Here is a 17,761-nt window from a genome sequence, read left to right as displayed (position 1 = left end):
AAAGACTGTATTTTTATTTATGAAGGTTATGGTCAGCAGGTGGAAAGAAGGAGTTCAGGAGAGCAAGAATAAGTCACTTCACCTTGGTATCACTCATGGGGGTTGCCCTGGTCAGCCAACACTAATCGTCAGTTTAATTGGCAGTTATGTCCCTACAGTGAAGCCTGAAGTATCATGATTGGAAATTCTTATTACTAGGGGCCCTTGTTCTGAGAATGTACTTGCCTTTTGATTATAATTTGGCTTTACACTTGGACTTTCCTTTAAGGAGCGAATGTGCTGATGGGGTGATATTAGGACCCAGTCTGCTTGTCAGTTCTGGCATTTTGGTGTTTTTTTTTTTTCGTATTAATAACTTGACACACTTTCTTGGTCTATATATTCCCTTTAGAAACTTTGGTCTTTTTCTCTCTGCTCCCTTCCTGTTTTGCTCAGTATTCGTTCCTTTCCCACTCATTTTGAAGAAGGTGGGAATTAAACATTTGGTATGTGTATCAGAGGAGGAGGAGGAGAGAACTTTTTCTGCTGTAATATTGTAATATTTATGCTCTGTTTAAATGGATAAATTATAGTTTTCATTCTAAGCTCAGTCCTGTACAAAGCTATTCTATTTTCTAGTTGCTATTGCAGATTGACTATATTTATGACCAAATGTTGGGGCTTTCTGACAGGTATATATTTCCATTCCCATCTCAACAGTTATTGGGTTGAACCATTATATTATCAAATAGGGGGTGTTCAGGAATTAGATTCGAAACCTCTGGACTACTGCTTCCCTGATAAAAAGTTCTTAACTCAAATGTATGGGCCGCTCTTTGCCATTGGACAAGGGGTAGTGATGAGCATCTGGAAGTTCTGGGCTTAGGAAACAGTCTAGCAAGAATTCTTTTACTATTGTTAATTCACACATAAGCCAGTAATTATAGCTTTTCCCTACCCCATCTCTCTTGTCTCTAAAGATTGTAGGTTCTCTCAAGAATGTAGTTTCTCTCCACACTTTCCATTAGATTTTGCCTTTGGTGTTCTTGGGGTGAACTCTCTCCAAGTGTTTGATGCCTATGTGTGTGAGATAATAGCAAATATATGTTGGTTTCTGTGTGGTTTCTTGGGGACTTTCTAAAACCTTTGTGATTACATAAATGATAAGAGCACTAGGAGCATTTTTTTGTTCTATTTGGTCTGAAACCATTGTAATTTCCTGGGTGATAGGACTGTCTGTTTTTATAATGAGGCAACTCTGGGTGGGCTTCTAGATGGGGGCTGGTCACCAGAAGGACCAAGACATGATTAGAAGCTTGGAATTTTCAGCCCTGCCCTCCATTCTCTTGAAAAGGGAGAAGGGCTGAAATGGAGTTAATGATTATCATGCCCACATGATGAAGCCTCCATAAAATCCCAAAAGTATGAGATTTAGAGAGCTTCTGAGTTGGTGAACACATGTTGATGCTGGGAATGTGGCACGCCTGGAGAGGGCATGGAAGCTATGTGCCCCATACCACATACCTTGCCCTACACCGCTCTTTCATCTGGATATTCATCTGTATCCTTTATCATATCCTTTCATAAACTGGTAAACATATGTGTTTTCCTGCATTCTGTGAGCTCCTCTAGCAAATTAACTGAACCCAAGGAGGCGGGGTCGTTGAAACCTCTAATCTATAGCCAGTTGGTCAGAAGCACAGGTGAAGTTGGGGATGGGGTGGGCAGGGAGCAGTCTTGTGGGACTGAGCCCTTAACCTGTGGAATCTGATGCTGTCTCCAGAGAGACTGTCAAAATTGAGTTGAATGGTAGGACACCCAGCTGGTATTGCAGAGAATTGCTTGGTGTGTGGTAAAAACACACATTTGGTGACCAGAAGTGTCAGAAGTAATGTTTTGTGTATGACTAGTAAAGGAGACACCCAGGGAAGAAATACACAGTAGAGGAGAACTCGGTTTTTCCCTATGTACAAAGGAGAAGGACTGAGTTTTTTTCCATTAGACTGTGTGTATAGATACTTTATTTCATTAAAATGGAATAGCCTAGCCTTTGCCCACTAGTCCCTGGTTCCAGAAACTTAATCAGGCAAAACTAGCTGTTTTACTTCCTGAAATATGGGAAGTTTATGTAATCAAAACAAAAACAACATGACATGAAATTCCTCAGATTAGCAAAATAGCATTTTGTTGAAGATTTTTCCATAAATGTTCATAAGGGATATTGATGTATAGTTTTATTTTTTTGTATAGTTTGTCTAATTTTAGAATCAGGGTAATGGTGGCCTCATAAAAAGAATTATGGAGTCTTCCCTCTTCTTGAATTTTTTGGAATAGTTTGAGAAGAGTAGGTGTTAATTTTTCTTTGAATGTTTGGTAAAATTCACCTATGAAGCTATCTGATCTAGGACTTTGGTTTTTTGAGAGTTTTTTGATTACCGATTCGATTTTGTTGGTGGCAGTTGGTCGGTTCAGATTTCTGTTTCTTCTTGACTCAGTTTTAGGAGATTATGTTTTCAGGAATGTATCCATTCCAGGTTGTCCAATTTGTTGGCATATAATTACTCATAGTATTTTCTTCTATTCCTTTGTATTTCTGTGGAGTCCATAGTTACTTCTCTTTCATTTCTGATTTTATTTATTTAGGTCCTCTCTTTTTTTCTTGATGAGTCTAGTTAAAGGTTTATCAATTTTGTTTGTCCTTTCAAAGAATCGGCTATTGGTTTCATTAATCTTTTGTATTGTTTTTGTAGACTCTTATTTCGTTTATTTCTGCTCTGATCTTTATTATTTCCTTCCTTCTACTCACTTTGGCCTTTGTTTGCTATTCTTTTTCTAGTTCTTTTAAGTAAAGTTGGATTGTTTATTTGAGCTTTTTCTTGTTTCTTGAGGTAGGCCTGTATTGCCATGAATTTCCCTCTTAGGACTGCTTTCGCAGGTTTTGAGTCATTGTGTTTTCATTTTCATTTATGTCTAGATATCTTTTGACTTCTTCCTTGGTCTCATTGTTAACCCACGCATTGTTTAGTAGCATGTTATTTAGCCTCCATGTGTTTGTGTATTTTCTAGTTTTTTTTCTTATAGTTGAATTCTAGTTATATACCATTGTGATCAGAGAAAGTGGTTGATATGATTTCAGTCTTCTTAAATTTACTGATACTTGTTTTGTGGGCTAACGTGATCTATCTTGGAAACTATTCCATGTGTACTTGAGAAGAATGTATATTTTGATGCTTTGGGGTGCAATGCTCTGAAAATATTTATTAAATCCATCTGGTCTAGTGTGTCATTTAAGCCCAGTGTTTCCTTGTTAATGCATAGCACCTTTTGATTGGAGAATAGTTGACATTTTAAAAGTATAAAAGAGGCTTAGGTTGTTTCATCACTGCTTTTAGAAGATGATGTTAGTCACTTAATTTGAATGTCTTGGTTAGAAATCAAAACTCATGGTTATAGTACTGTTAATATAGAAAATACACTCTGTTTAATTATGCCAATCTTCAGAAACACATTGTAGAAAAAAAATATATACACTTTTTTGGCAGTCTTATTTTCCTAAAGCCAGTTCATTCCTTTTCCTTATATATTCATAATCCATAAAATATTCAGTGAGGGGGAACAATGTCCATATATGCTTCCTAAAGTATATGTGGTGGCTGGATTTTTGCAGCGCGGTAAAATTAATCCCATGGGTTAGGATATGTGTTGAGGTATTATAGTTATCTCTTTATCTCTCTAAAATCTTAGGAGATCCTAGTTACTTAACTAATCCTAGTTACTTTTAACATGGAACTAATAATCGTCTTTTGTTTTATTATGTTTTTCCTGAAGCTTTTTGAATAAGGGTGAGTTTATTTAAAGTTATTTTCATCAGCCTGTCCAGAAAAGTTATCTAAGCCATTATCTCTGCTTAGATTTTGTACCACTCTCTTAGCTAGTCTCCTTGCTTTCTCTCTTGTTGCTCACATGGACTGTTTGTCACAGCAGCCAGTGACTCTTTAAAAAAGCACATCACTCTTCTGTTCAAAACCCTCCAGAGTCTTCTCCCCTCACTCAGAAAAGTCAAAGTCCTTAACCGAACTTATTAGGTCTTTTATCTACCCTCCTCTCTCTCTCTCTCACTTTAGAGACTTTATTTCTCCCATTCTCTCCCATGTTCACTCCACATTAGCCAAACTGGCCCTCTTATTTGTGTCTTGTGTGCACCAGGCATGCCTTCATTTTGCTTGCCTTTTTACTTGCTGTTTCCTTGCCCAACTATCTCTATGGCTGATTTTATAAATCTTTGCTCACTCATTGCTATATCAGAGAGGCCCTTGGTGAGCTTCCTGTATATAATAGAACAATACCCCTTTCCATCATTCTCCTTTTTCTTTATCTTCTTTCCCTGCTTTGTTTTTATTATACTTATCAGCATCTGATGTTATTTTTTGTCTTGACTGCTCCTCACTAGAATGTGAGCTCAAAAATGATTGGCTGGACTTAGGAAGGCAGAATAGTTGCAAATCCTTGGGACATCAGTCGGACGGTGCTGGGATGAGGGCTTTGCAGCTGCAGACATTTGATCCTCCCTGTTTCCTTGGCCAGTTTTGAGTACTTAACTGCAACATGACTCTCATTTCAACACTGCAGCACCTGTGCCATATCAAAGGAATTGAGCATTTATGTATGTATGTATGTATGTATGTATGTATGTATGTATGTATGTATTGAAAATGGCTGAATAATATTCCAGTTACAACTAAAACTCTTAACAGTGGATTCTGGTCCTTAACTGATGACCTATTCATTGTATATATCAGAGTGAAGAGGGAAAAATACAATCCTAAGTTGTTTGGGAATTTGGCTCACAATGTGTTTTCTGCCTTTTTCCTCAATTATGATAAATTTCCAAAGCATTTTCCTCTTTTAAAACTAAGGAGGATTTCATTTCTTTTCTCATTTAGCAATGATACTTACCTTCATTAGAAGAGTCATAGAATTGGGACATTCATATACTACTGAGCAGACAACCCTAAAATGTAGTTTTGAAATATCTATTTGCAAAAGATCTTTTTTTTTTTTTTCTCCCTACTTTTAATATCTGTTCGTTCTCTACAACTGGATATATTTTGATCCTCTGGCAAACTTAATACATTAAGACTCAGCTGAGGTAATGCCAGTTTGTGATAGGCACTTAATGTTTGTTAAATAAATTCTTTGGTACAAATGCTCTCTCCTGTGCTGTATTTTAAGAAATTAGAGCCTATGCATGTATATACATGGGGAGAGTTTGCTAAACTGTATCTGGCAGGGATGATTGGAGGTTAGGAAAGTGATGTGTAATTCAGGATGGTACCGTGAATTTAGTCTTTTGAGTCAGAAAGGTTTGTATTTGAATCCAGGCTTAGTGAGTTTTGGTTTTAAGTTATGACTCAGTAACTTAACCTCTCTGAGTCTTTATTCCCTCATATGTTCAATTTGGATAATACTTTGACACAAGACTTGGCTTTGATGAACACGTGGGGATATTTGTGAAGTAACTTTTTTAGTTCTTTTGTGGTTTGTGAATGTAGATGATCAAACAAATATGTTATTATTGAACTCTTCGTTTTCTCTTAATCCCATCATTTGTCAAGATTTGCCTAAAGAATCTTAGCCTTCATTTTCTCCTTGCTGCCACATTCTTAGATCTAGCTTGCATATTCTTTGTGTGGCTTGGATTTGCTCTTTCTGATTTTTGCCTGCTTGGTCTTATGTGTGGGAAGGGAAAGAGCTAGGAATTTTAATTCCAGTTTCTTCTTAGGCTTGAATAGTATATTCAAGCTGCTTAGTGCAAAGCGATTACTTAACAGCAACTCTCCACCACGTGTATGTGTTAGAATTCCTTATGGAACTTTTAAAATTTATTTTCCTGGGCCTTACTCCAGATCTATTGAATCAGCATCTCTGGGATGGGACCTGGGTATTAACATTTTCACTAATGATTTTTATGAAAACATTCGGTTAAGAACTGGCTTATTGGAAGACCATCTCAAGCCACTAAGGCAGATCAATTTTTATAGATATTAGTTTTGATGATCTCATTTTCTTTCTCCAAATCCTTCAATCACTTTTTTATTACTAAAAATAAAGTCAAAATGAAGTTTGGCTTTCAAGACCCACTTATGGCCATCCTAGTTTATCTCGTTAATTGTTCTTTTTTTTTGATAATTATGTTACTAATAGACTGAAATTGCAGTTTAGCATTATTTTCAACTACCTACTTCTCTTATGATGATCTAGGATGTCCTGCTCTCTTCTCCCTTTCCTTGATCTCTAATTACTACTTTTCTTGTAAAGTCTACCTCAAAAGGCATACCTTCTCCATAAACCTTCCCTACTGCCCTCAGATAGAAGTCATATTCCTTCTTTGAACTTCAAAACACTTATGTGCTTTATTTTTGCACCAATCCTAGATTATGTTTCTCTCCAGATACCTTTTATCTCTACTAAACTTTAAGCTTCTTGATGACAGATTCTACGTGTGTTCATTTTACTACCACTCAGTGGAATGGTACTTTGTACACAGTATGTGGTACATCCCTCTCCACCCCACATCTGATTTTGGGAAAGCTTATTTGCATTTTTTAATGTTTAATGAAATTTATAAAAATGCTACTGGTATGTTAAATCATTTTCTATAAAATGTAGAATTTCTTATTTTTCTTCTTAGATTCCAGACCTGGTTTTTGACAGGCCAGTTCTTGTTTACATCTTGTGTTTTTTGATAAGCATAGAACTCAGAGGTGTCAGGTGAGCTTTTCCTCTTGTAATGTTTACCAGACATGGTAATCGTTGGGAGACAGTTCTCAATGGGTCTCTCACATGCTATGCATGTGTTGCAAGTAAATGTACTGTCTGACCACCTTTTCTCTGGACTTGTCTTTTTCAAGGATGTTTATATGGTGAGCAGAGATATTGTTTCCCTCCAGAGCAAAGGGTAAGTTTGTTTATGGTTCAGTGTAATAAGTCTCCCTCCAGAGCATGTTTGCTTAGTCCAATATGGTAAAGATAACATTACCTTCCAGAGCAAAGGAGAGGCATGTTTATGCCCATTATAAAAAAATTGGGTTCCTTAACCTCAGGGTTTTTCTCCTGTAACATAACCTATTGCATGTATAGTTGTCACCTGGTCCTCTTTATGTCACTCTATGGGAATTGGGACTTAGGGAACTGGCACAAAAGGTAACACTGGCTACTGCTATTGCCATAAATAGTAAAGTCCCTTGTCTCTGACCTAGGAGTCTTGTGTCTTTCTCCAACATCTATGAAAATGGCAGGATAATTTGTTAGGTTAGACATAGGATAAAATCTCAAATCCCTCACAGTTCTTGACAGTAATATAAAAGCTACTCTTCAGAATTGCAAAATGGGCCCCTCTGCAAGTAACTCTTGTTAAATCTTGATCTACATTAAACATAGGTCTTTGGAAAGTGACTTGGATGAGGCTAGAATTCAGGTTCCTTATGACTGTATACTGTGTTCTCTTTTTCCTTCTATTTCCCCATGAAACTAAATTTTTCAAGTTAAAAGACTATTATTATGAGATTGTTCTTTTATCAAATAATGATGTTAACAGTGATCTTTCTCTTCCCAAAATAAAAGCATTGCTAGTTTTTATGGATGAGTGACATTGACAAGTGTATTGATTTGTTTACTTAAATCTGAAGTTTGGAATGTATATTGTCTTTAAAAGCAGCATCGGGTATTTGAAAAGACTTTTTTTTGATTTGTGTAGCATGATAATTTTAATGATAAATAACCTAATAAACTAGATAAATAACAAGACATAGTATGTTGGATAGATGTTAAAGAAAAAGGGAGCACAGGACAGTATTGAAATTTTAGGTAACGTTGGCTAGGGAAGGCCTCACTGAGGTAACTTGAGTAAAGAATTGAAGTGAGTTGGGAGACTAGCCATTCACCAATTTGAAGGGAACACATTCTGGGTGGTGCAAACAGCAAGTACAAATGCTCTGCAGCAAAGTGTGCCTGGTGCAATACTTTGAGGAGGCCAATTTGTAATGCTTGAAGACATATGAGAGAGAGGATTATAGTATTGCTCTTTGTCTTAGCTGTCTTTCTATGCTTCAACCACAGCACTTGCTTTTATGTTTTTATATATTAAGCATTTCTTCACTTGAGTTTGGGATTTCTTCCTTTAAATATAATTTTGATAACTACTGAATTAGATAAATTTTTTGCAGTATTCTCTAGTTTTCATTGATGGTCTTTGTAAGTGCCCATCTTTCAAGAGTTAATGTTAAGTCCCACATCAGATTGTTTAAATTCAACAGGTATTTGAGAGTTGATTTAGACCTTTTTTTATATGATTTATGTTTTAATTCCCACATGGATTATATTCTTTATATTTCTGTTGAAGAGGCTGAGAAAGCCTAGAATAGTTAGAGAATAATCTAAGTTAGCATACCAACTAAAACCTCTCTAGCCAAGGTCACTAATTATCCTTTGTTACTAAATATAAAAGCTCATTTTCAATTCTGGTTGACCTGGAAAATTAACGTTATACCATTTCTTTCTTGAAATACTATCCTATTCTTCTGGTTGTACCACTTCTGTCTTAGGGTTTAATTCCTCTTTCCTTGAGTCTATACCTTGACTACTTCTGCTTCTCACTCTCCTTAATCTCCCTAGATACTTTGATCTACTCTATGACTTCAGTTACTATCTATATATTGTTAATTCTCATCAGAATTTCTAGTCTAAATTTCAGTCTTAAGCTTTAAGCAGTTGTAATAAGTCGGCTTCTAACATATCTATTTTGATGACCATTGGGCAACATGGGTTCAGATATTTAAAGCAACTTTTCATCTTTTCCCCACAAAGAAAAAAGAACTTATTCCTCCTATCTTTATTTTGGTAAATAGTATCTTTACCAGTTGATTAAGCTAGAATTTTTATGTTCATGCCCATTAGTCAAAGACCATCAAAAATATGCCCATACGTAAATAAAGTTGGGTTTATTGATGCTTTCTGCAGCAAGGGAAGCCACACACCATGGGGAACCATGGAGTGTCACAGTAACACCATGTTGTACAGAGAGAGAATTTAGGCTTTTGTTAGGTAATTTGGGGGAGGATTCAGGGAAGTGGTGGGGATTTTTCTTTAGATTGGGTGCTGTCAAGAAGTGGAGGTAATTCTATGATTGGGTATCTAAATAAATCTTCTCTAGGAGGTGAGAAGAACAAGGTGAGGCTAAAACTGTAATTGGTAAAGAAACAGTAATCTCAGTCAGCTAGGATTTTTTTTGTGTGTGTGGTTGTACAGAGACCTTGCTTTTATCTGTACTCAGACTCAGACAGACCTCATTTTGCATCACTTCCTTCATGGTCACAAAGGAACTTATCTGATATTGGTAATCTGTGCGATTCTGTTTGACAGAAATACATCATAGCCTAGCTAAGAGTGCTGTACCACCTCTTAGCTGTGAGGGCTTTTTTCTTTCTCACACATTTGGATTAGGTATCATTTGGACAGCAGAAAGATGGATAAAGAGTGTTTTAGACAGGATATATGAACAAAAAATTTACATAGTATTTGCTATTTATGTGAGAGAAGCGGTAAAGAAACTTACTCTACTTGAAATGTATCAAGACAGAAATGCCTGGTTTGTTATTCTTTACCAGGGAAGAGGGGTTAGGGAGTAGTGTTATGTATCAGTCACATATGGAACTTTTTAAAGTCAAAAGTTTGCATACTTACTATGCGCTAGGCACTAATTCCTTGTATGGTCTTTATTAATCACTCAGGTGAATTGGGTTGGAATTGAAGCATGTATATCTCTGGCATTGGGAATTAGAACTAAACTGGAGATCCAAGTGGGGCTAGTAGTATAGAGTGGGATGTTTAAGAGTGTGAGTTTCAGGAAAATAGTTTGTGTTTGAATCCTGCCCCATGCCCACAATAAGTAGCTGTATCATCTAGAGCAAGTTAATTAACCCCTTAGAACCTCTGTATTTTATAGATTTAAATGAGCAATAATTATACCAATCTCAGAGGGTTGGTGATACTTGGTAAGCATTCCATGTACAACAGCTGTTGTTATTACTTTGCTTCTATTGGCCAGGTGACTTTGGACAGATCACAAAACTCCTCAGAACCTCAGCTCTGACATTACTTTGCAGGGTTGGTATAAAGGTCAAAAAGTGTACATAGAAGCATTTTAGAAACAAAGTACTATAAAAATATAATAATTATTAATGTCCAGTATATTGTCTTTCAAATGTTTGAATTTACTTAACATGTAAAGGACTGTGGTTCAGTTGTGATGTTTTGGAGCCATATTATACAGGATCTAGAATGTTAATATGAGAAATTTAGATTTAATGCTGTGGACTGTAGAAAGCTAGCTTCAGATAGACTTTAATGGTAACACAGGAATTAGAGAAGGAGAACTGAGAGGCTCAAAGACCTGATTTACGAAGCTGTTTCACGCCAAATAATGGTAGCCTAATTTAGTGAAATGACAATTGAAGTGAAAAATCTTAGATGTTTCCAAGGAATTACTACAATTTAGTTACAAGTTGAATGTGAGGGATATAGAAATAAGAATAATAAAGGCTTCTTGAACTTTAATTTTGGAAATTATTGGTTAAATTTATTTAGATATAAATAGTTAATAAGATTGAAGAAATAGCCTTGTGACAATACAAGAGACTGGGTTTCAGATATTTATTTATCTTTCCTCATAAGTAGACCCAAATGTGTAATGTACAAAAAGAAAGCTTTTGGGAAAGGGTACAAGTTTCACTGGTAAGCTGTAAAAAATTTGGTTTTAAGTTAAAATAAGTATAAATTTGCTATGCTGCAGTCATGAAATTACTTTGAAAAGCATAAAAAAATGATAGATATGTGATAAATATAGCAAAATGTTGATTGTAGAATCTCGATGATGGGCATGTGGATGTTCACTGTAAAACTCTTTCAACTTTTCTTTATATTTGAAAGTTTTAATAATAACATGATAGAGGAGGAGTGGAGATATAAATGGTTTGCTAAAGGTTAGTCTTGAGAATTTTTCTCTGAACTGCGACTTTTTCCTCTGTAGGAACTTTCCACTGTACTTTTTGCCGTACAGAGGTAGAAGAAGATGAATCAGCAATGCCCAAAAAAGATGCACGCACACTTTTGGCAAGGTTTAATGAACAAATTGAGCCCATTTATGCTTTGCTTCGGGAGACAGAGGATGTGAACTTGGCCTATGAAATACTTGAGCCAGAACCCACAGAAATACCAGCTCTGAAACAGAGGTGAGTTTAGGCCCCGCGCCCTTAAGCAAGAACACTTTTAACCTTGCTCTTTCACACCTGCACCTTGGAGAGCATGAATGGGTAATTTACCGAGAGACTGAAGACTAACGTTCCATAGATTCTTAGCTCTGCCACACTTGTCTTATTAACTTGTGCCTGTGATAAAATTTGTTTGTACTGAATGCAGAACAGTGTGGGCCTTAGGCAGAAATCTTTAAATAGTCAGGTTTGACTTCAAGTACTAACTCTACTTAGGACTGCTGCAACTCAGCCAGTTGTTAGCTAATCCTAAATTGGTTGTGCCTCTTGGGGATATTGAGTTTTCGTAGCCAGATTCTGAAGGCTGAAGTTCTATAAGGAATACAGCATTCACTTTTTTGTTTTTGAAGCATTTTAATTACATTTTTCTTGCCTGCCTTAGTTTTCAAAGCAACTTCCTTGGAAGTGAAGTGTTACCTATGGGTTAATACTTCTTATCATGGCTCCCTTTTTTTATGAGTGTATCCTAATACTTGCATTGCAGAGTCAGCCTTAGTTTTGCCATTTCATAAAAGTGGTTTATATTCTTTTTTGAAAAGCATACATGTGATTTGAGAGTCAGGGAGTTTTTTCCTACTCTACCCTTTCTTTTTTCCTTTCTAGTGTCAAATTAAGAGCTTAAAGTTTATACCCTTCCGTACTACCCAGTAGTCCAAGTTGTAATTGTATAGTTTTGAGGAGCACTCTTAGTATTTTAATGCCCTCTGGTACTGTAGTTAAGAAAAGCCAGTTTAGCACAATCCTAAGCAAATTGAGTTTCTTTTAGGTGGTTAAAAACAATCCAGTTGTACAGCAAGTTTTGTTTTTGTACAGGTATTATGAATTTTACAGTCTAGCACTAAGCATCAGTTAGGATGTCTTTACCTACCTGTGATAACTAAAAACTGAACAAGAAGTAGCTTGAACGTAAGAAAAGCCTCTCTAGCATGACCAGAAGTCCTGAGGAGTACAGTTCAGAATTAATTTCATAACTCAGTTACATTCTCAGGAATCTAGATTTGTTCCATGTTTATACTCTGCTAAATTCAGCCTGCTGGTTATCCTTTTGGGACTATGAGGTGAGCTAGCCTAAGATGGCCAAATCTTTCTAGGTATCACAAATAGATGAAAATGTCCAAATGCAGAAAAAAGGGACCATCTCTTCCTTGTGTCTTATTTTAAGATTGAAGAAGGCTTTCCCAGAAGGCACTCTTCATCCTACTCTATCCCTCAATGTCTCTCTGGCCAGATTGCTTTATATGCTTATATCTAAACTAGCATTTGGCAAAGGATATGAGATCACATGATTGGCGCTTATACTATTTAAGGTTAACCTCCTAGTGCTTGGGAAGGTCCCAGAGTTCTTTGGAGCAAATAGCCATCAGTTTTTCAATAAAATTAATAAGCAAAGAAAGAGAGGGGCCACAATTGATAGGCAACCAATATCATCCGTATCACAGATAGCCTGAAATTTTTGTTACTGGTCATTTGATCTCTTATTGAGAATTAATTTTTTAATCTTTTTCTGTCTACTGAAGTAATACTTTAATTCAAACATAGAAACCTATGAGGGAAATTTATTTTACAAAAATACATAATTTTCTAAATCTGTTCGTTATTTCAAGTTGAAGTATGCTGCAACATTCTCTCTGATTGCTTTCTGCACAATATAATATCTGTGAATTATTCTTGTGTGTCCTCTTCTAACTATAGTTATTTTCCTGTTTGTCAAAGTGCTTCCCCACTGCAATAGCATTCATTCATCACTACTACTGGCATCTTTCTTCTAATGTTCTCCATCTACCATACTCCATCTCCCATTCCAGATCTTTATTTAGTTAGTTATCTCTTACTCCATGCCGGAGACAAGTCTAAGTTGTACAGCGACACCAGAAGCTCAATAGTAACTCACTGTTGCAAGTCACGTGGCTTCTCTTTAGGAATGATGGTAACTCCAGGAATGAAGAAGAATCAGGAAACAGGAAATAAACTGATCAGGAAAGCCTGGTCTCTAGGGAAGAAAGGGGGAAATGGAGGCAGGCAAAAGATATAGAATAGGGTACGTGGAGCTGCCAGCCACAACAAAGGACAACTGCTTCCATGTGGTCAGGAGGACTGTTGGAGCTAGGTTACAAGGTGTTACCCTGGCTGAGATGGCCTCACCAAGCATTTGACAAGCTCCACCACCCTGATATAGCATCCTAGAAGTAGTATTGGTTTAGCCTTTTTGTACTATAGGATCTGTTTTGAAGCATAACAGTTCTGTAATAGCCATCCTGTGCCCCAAATACAAGAAAAGAAACTACAATAGAGTGGCATGGGAGCTCAGAGACAATGGTAATTCATTGATGATTTTTAAAAAATAAGTAGCATCATTTTTAGTTTGGTTACTGATCTGTAACCAATCAAATTCTAGCGTATACCTAGGAACCAGAGGCTGTCTTTGCAGAACTAGTAGACTTAACCCTAGAGCTGATGGACAGTTCCAGCCTTTTAGCAAGACCCATCAGTGATATTTAAAGTTTTCTTGTCTTTCTTAAATTGAATTCCTTTCCCATAGCCTTTCCTTTTCCATTATCTTTTATTTAACACTCACCTTAAAGATCTTTAAAAATTTAGTTTGAAATAATATTCCTCTCTCACTTCTGAGTAACTTCTTTTAAACATTCTAAAATTTCTTATCGTAAAAACATTCGAAACTAAATTGTCACTTTTGTCATCTTTAAGTAAAATGTGTACATTTTCTCCATAGCAGAAATTTAAATATGCAGGAGTGCACCTAAGTGTCTCCCATCTAGATTTTTAGCGTCACATTTGCTGATGATTTAGATTTGTCTGTATCTGTGGTGAAGGTAGAAATAAAATCTGTGTAGTTGACTCTTCATGGTTAAAAATATCTTTTAAAAGAAATTCTAGCAAAATTTTTAATTTTGTTTGACTTGTGGTCAAATATCTCCTGCTTCAAACTGTAGTAAAACCAATCTTGAGTTTCCATAATGAAGTACTAAAAACAAAAGACTTTTTAAAAGTAGTTTTGTGCTAACATTTATTTTGTCTTGTTTTTTCTATTTTTCTTGTTTCCTGCTCAAAGTACTGAATACTAGCTGACCTTCAGAAGATAGTCTTCAGAGTTACTGTTAAAAATAGAGCATAGATGAAAGATTATATATGGAGAGAAACAGTAGCTTCAGAAAGAGTGAGTGAATCATTTAAGAGTCAGGATGGAGGAGAAATAGATTAGGATAAGGGTGTAGTTGGCCAGGTCAGAGCTAGAAGAACATTGAGTGGGTGGAAAGAAACAGAAAAGGCATATGACTAGCTCAGGAGACCCATTTGGGGGTAGACAGAAATATACAGCAGGCTCAACACTAGAAGTTGGGGACAGAAGAGACATTCAAAGCAGTCAAGAAGGCAGCTGGCTTAGAGAAGAGAGACTTAGGATATAGATTGAGCACATAACATATAAACACAGATCAGACCAAGAGAGAAGAAGAGAAAAAAGTGAATGCTTGAGGTGGACCAAGCCAATTTACACCAGAGTAAGCAGAGTCAGATTATAGTGAAGGCAACAATGCAGCAACACAGCCTTTTAGAAGACATCATGTATGAGGTAGAAGATAAAGAATGACCAGGGACAGATAAGGATTAACTTGAAAGTAAATAGTGTAAAAAGTAACATTAGGGGAATGCAGAAAGAAAAGATAGAGAGAAACCAGTTATTTGCAACTATAGCCTAAGACTTTATAGCAAGACAAGTAGATGGATTGGGTGCCGAGAGGTACCTAGTAAGCCTGGACTCAGAATGGAAAAACAAATAATTGGTTCAAAGGCCATGGGAACGAAAGGTTTATAAGGAGCTCCAGGTATAGCTAAAGGCAGTAGCTAACAGGCATGGATCAAAAGACTAGATCAACGTGGATTGGGCAACTGGAGAGAGCACATTTTTGTATAGCAGAAGTGGCAGTGGGACTGTAGATATTCAGAGGGAGAACAGGAGGGATGCGATAAGCCCAGAATTACCTCCAGAGGATGGTCAGAAACACAGTATTCTCAGGGAGAGATGAAATGGGCCAATCAGATACATAGACAGAGATATACATCAGAGAAACTTCAAGAAAGCATGAGGCAGAAAGCTCAAATAGCTATAAGTGGGCCTAGGAAGAAATGAAGAGCAATGGAGTAAGCAGAAATGAAGGACTAAAGAGAAGGAAAAATAGTGAATGGCTCATGAGAGATAGAAGTGGTACAGGACATAAAGACAAATGAAGTAGTATTGGGCTCAAAATGAGACAGGGCTCCACTCAAGACATCAGTCTAAGATCCATGGAAAAGACTTAGAGAAAAATGGAAGAGAAGTAAAGGAGAAACATAAAGCCAAAAGTGTCCATCAGTGGACACTGAAAAGAATACAGCAAAAGGTATAAAGAAAGGTATAGAGCAGGAAGCTCATGAAACATGAAGATAGTTTATGGGAGAAAACATAGCTGTCTAAACAGAGAGGGTGAGAGAGTCCTGCATAGAAGTTAGTGCAGGGAAAGCATAATAGCAGGCGGAGAAAAATAGGAGAGCTTAGACACACAGAGAATCAGGTATATTCAAATGAATATGGAACAGCTTGAAAGTAGAACAAGCAGATAACACAGGGAGCACTAGAGAGAAAACTTTAACTCATAGAGATAAGGAAACATTAGTGTCTAAAGAAAGATAAGTAATGATCAGGCCTGGAACAGGCTAAGAGGATCATGGGTAGTAGCAGTAAAAAGCAAAACAAAATAGACTGAGAATTAGATCATGGTTACTTCAGGGTAGAAATAATAATTGAAGGAAGGATATGGAGAGTCAACATAGGCACAGAGATGGAAAGATAGAACTCAGTAGAAAAGAGGCTATTCTTTGCATAAGGATGTGCCTTATTTGGTGAAGCAGGAAAAGAACGTTAATTCCAAGCTGAAGTCTGGCTTTGTAGAATATTTTTCTAGCTTCACAGCACAGAAAAGAAAGAGAAAAGCAGACAGAACCACTTTGAATTATTCTGGGTTGAGCTGAGAAAATGTTTTTTAAAAATGTTTTGTTTGTTTTAAGTTTTGTCTTGTTTTTAAATAAAATACTCATGAAAGATGTGACTGGCAGAGATTTTTGCCAGACTAGTATCTAAGTGGATTGTGTTCCCATATTCTCCCCTCTCCCTAAGTAGATTTATTGAAATGTTTTAAACTATAAAACTTCAGTCCTTTAGATGCATCAGATGATCCAGTGATTGAGGAACTTAAATATAAATATGAATCATTCTTTCAGCTCATGCAGCTTTCATCCTGAGGTATATGAGCGGCTTCTCAAAATTCTTAAACATGTGTGCATGATTGCTAGATAGCATTTATTTGTAATATTTTAGTAACCACCTCTCCTGATGCCTTTCTTTTCCAACCAAGACTTTAATTATTTTTCTTACTGTCCTCTTCTAATCTTTTCGTATAGCAAGGACCGTGCAGCAACTACTGCTGGAACTGCTGGCCTGGCAGGTGGGCACCACCGGGAAGCATGGGCTGCCAAAGGTCCCTCCTATGAGGATTTGTATACTCAGAATGTTGTCATTAACATGGATGACCAAGAAGATCTTCATCGAGCCTCACTGGAGGGGAAATCTGCCAAAGAGAGACCCATTTGGTTGAGAGAGAGCACTGTCCAAGGAGCATATAGTTCTGAAGAGATGAAGGAAGGTAAGAGAAGTCATAAAATGAATATGTCTTGGGCTCAGTAGAAAATGAACTTAACTTAGTAGAAAATTGGGCAGTTTTTAGTTTTATTGGTAATCCACTATATCTGTTTTCCAAAACAACTGTATTATAGAAGGAAGTAAGAAATTGTGCAGTAAGCATTAAAACCAAACAGTATACTTGTATTAGCCTTCAACTTAGTTGAAGAAACAAATAGCTTTTTAAATCTTTATTTATTTTAAATTGAGGTAAAATTAGTATATAGCGTTACATGTTTTAGATGTACATTATAATTCTATATCTGTATATACTACAAAGTGATCACCACCAAATGTCTAGTAACTGTCCTTCACCATACAGTTTATCCCCTTTACTCATTTTGCCCACCCTGCAAATTCCTCCACCTTTGGTAACTGCCAATCTCTGTTTCTCTGAGTTTGTTTTTGTTTTATGTTTTGTTTTGTTTTTTTTAAGATTTTTCGTATGAGTGAAATCATATGGTATTTGTTTTTCTCCATCTGACTGATTTTAGTTAGTGTAATACCCTCATGGTCCATCCATGTCGTTGCAAATGGCTGAATAGTATTCCATTATGTATATATACCACATCTCTTTATCCATTCATCCATTGATGGACACTTAGATTGTTTCCATTTCTTGGCTATTATAAATAATTCTTTAATGAACATAAGAGTGCATTTGTCTTTTTGAATTAACATTTTTGTGTTCTTTGGATAAATACCTGGAGTAGAATAGCTGAAT

The 17,761-nt window shown here is 36.4% G+C and overlaps 1 protein-coding gene across 6 annotated transcripts in view; it reads left to right on the top strand.

The window, feature by feature from the left end:
- Window positions 1-17,761, top strand: part of GTF2E1 (general transcription factor IIE subunit 1) — a 35,853-nt gene that overhangs the window by 7,225 nt on the left and 10,867 nt on the right. For all 6 annotated transcript variants that reach the window (XM_011372599.2, XM_011372904.2, XM_011372830.2 and 3 more), the window contains 2 exons: window positions 11,066-11,267; window positions 16,761-17,002. In XM_011372599.2, the coding sequence (XP_011370901.1) occupies window positions 11,066-11,267; window positions 16,761-17,002 (444 nt within the window). The remainder of the gene's footprint in view (window positions 1-11,065; window positions 11,268-16,760; window positions 17,003-17,761) is intronic.

Source organism: Pteropus vampyrus, unplaced genomic scaffold (genome assembly GCF_000151845.1).
Source record: "Pteropus vampyrus isolate Shadow unplaced genomic scaffold, Pvam_2.0 Scaffold1, whole genome shotgun sequence".
NCBI classification, from domain to species: domain Eukaryota; kingdom Metazoa; phylum Chordata; class Mammalia; order Chiroptera; family Pteropodidae; genus Pteropus; species Pteropus vampyrus.
Note: the sequence above shows the minus strand (reverse complement) of the source record. Positions and strands in the feature narration are given on the sequence as shown.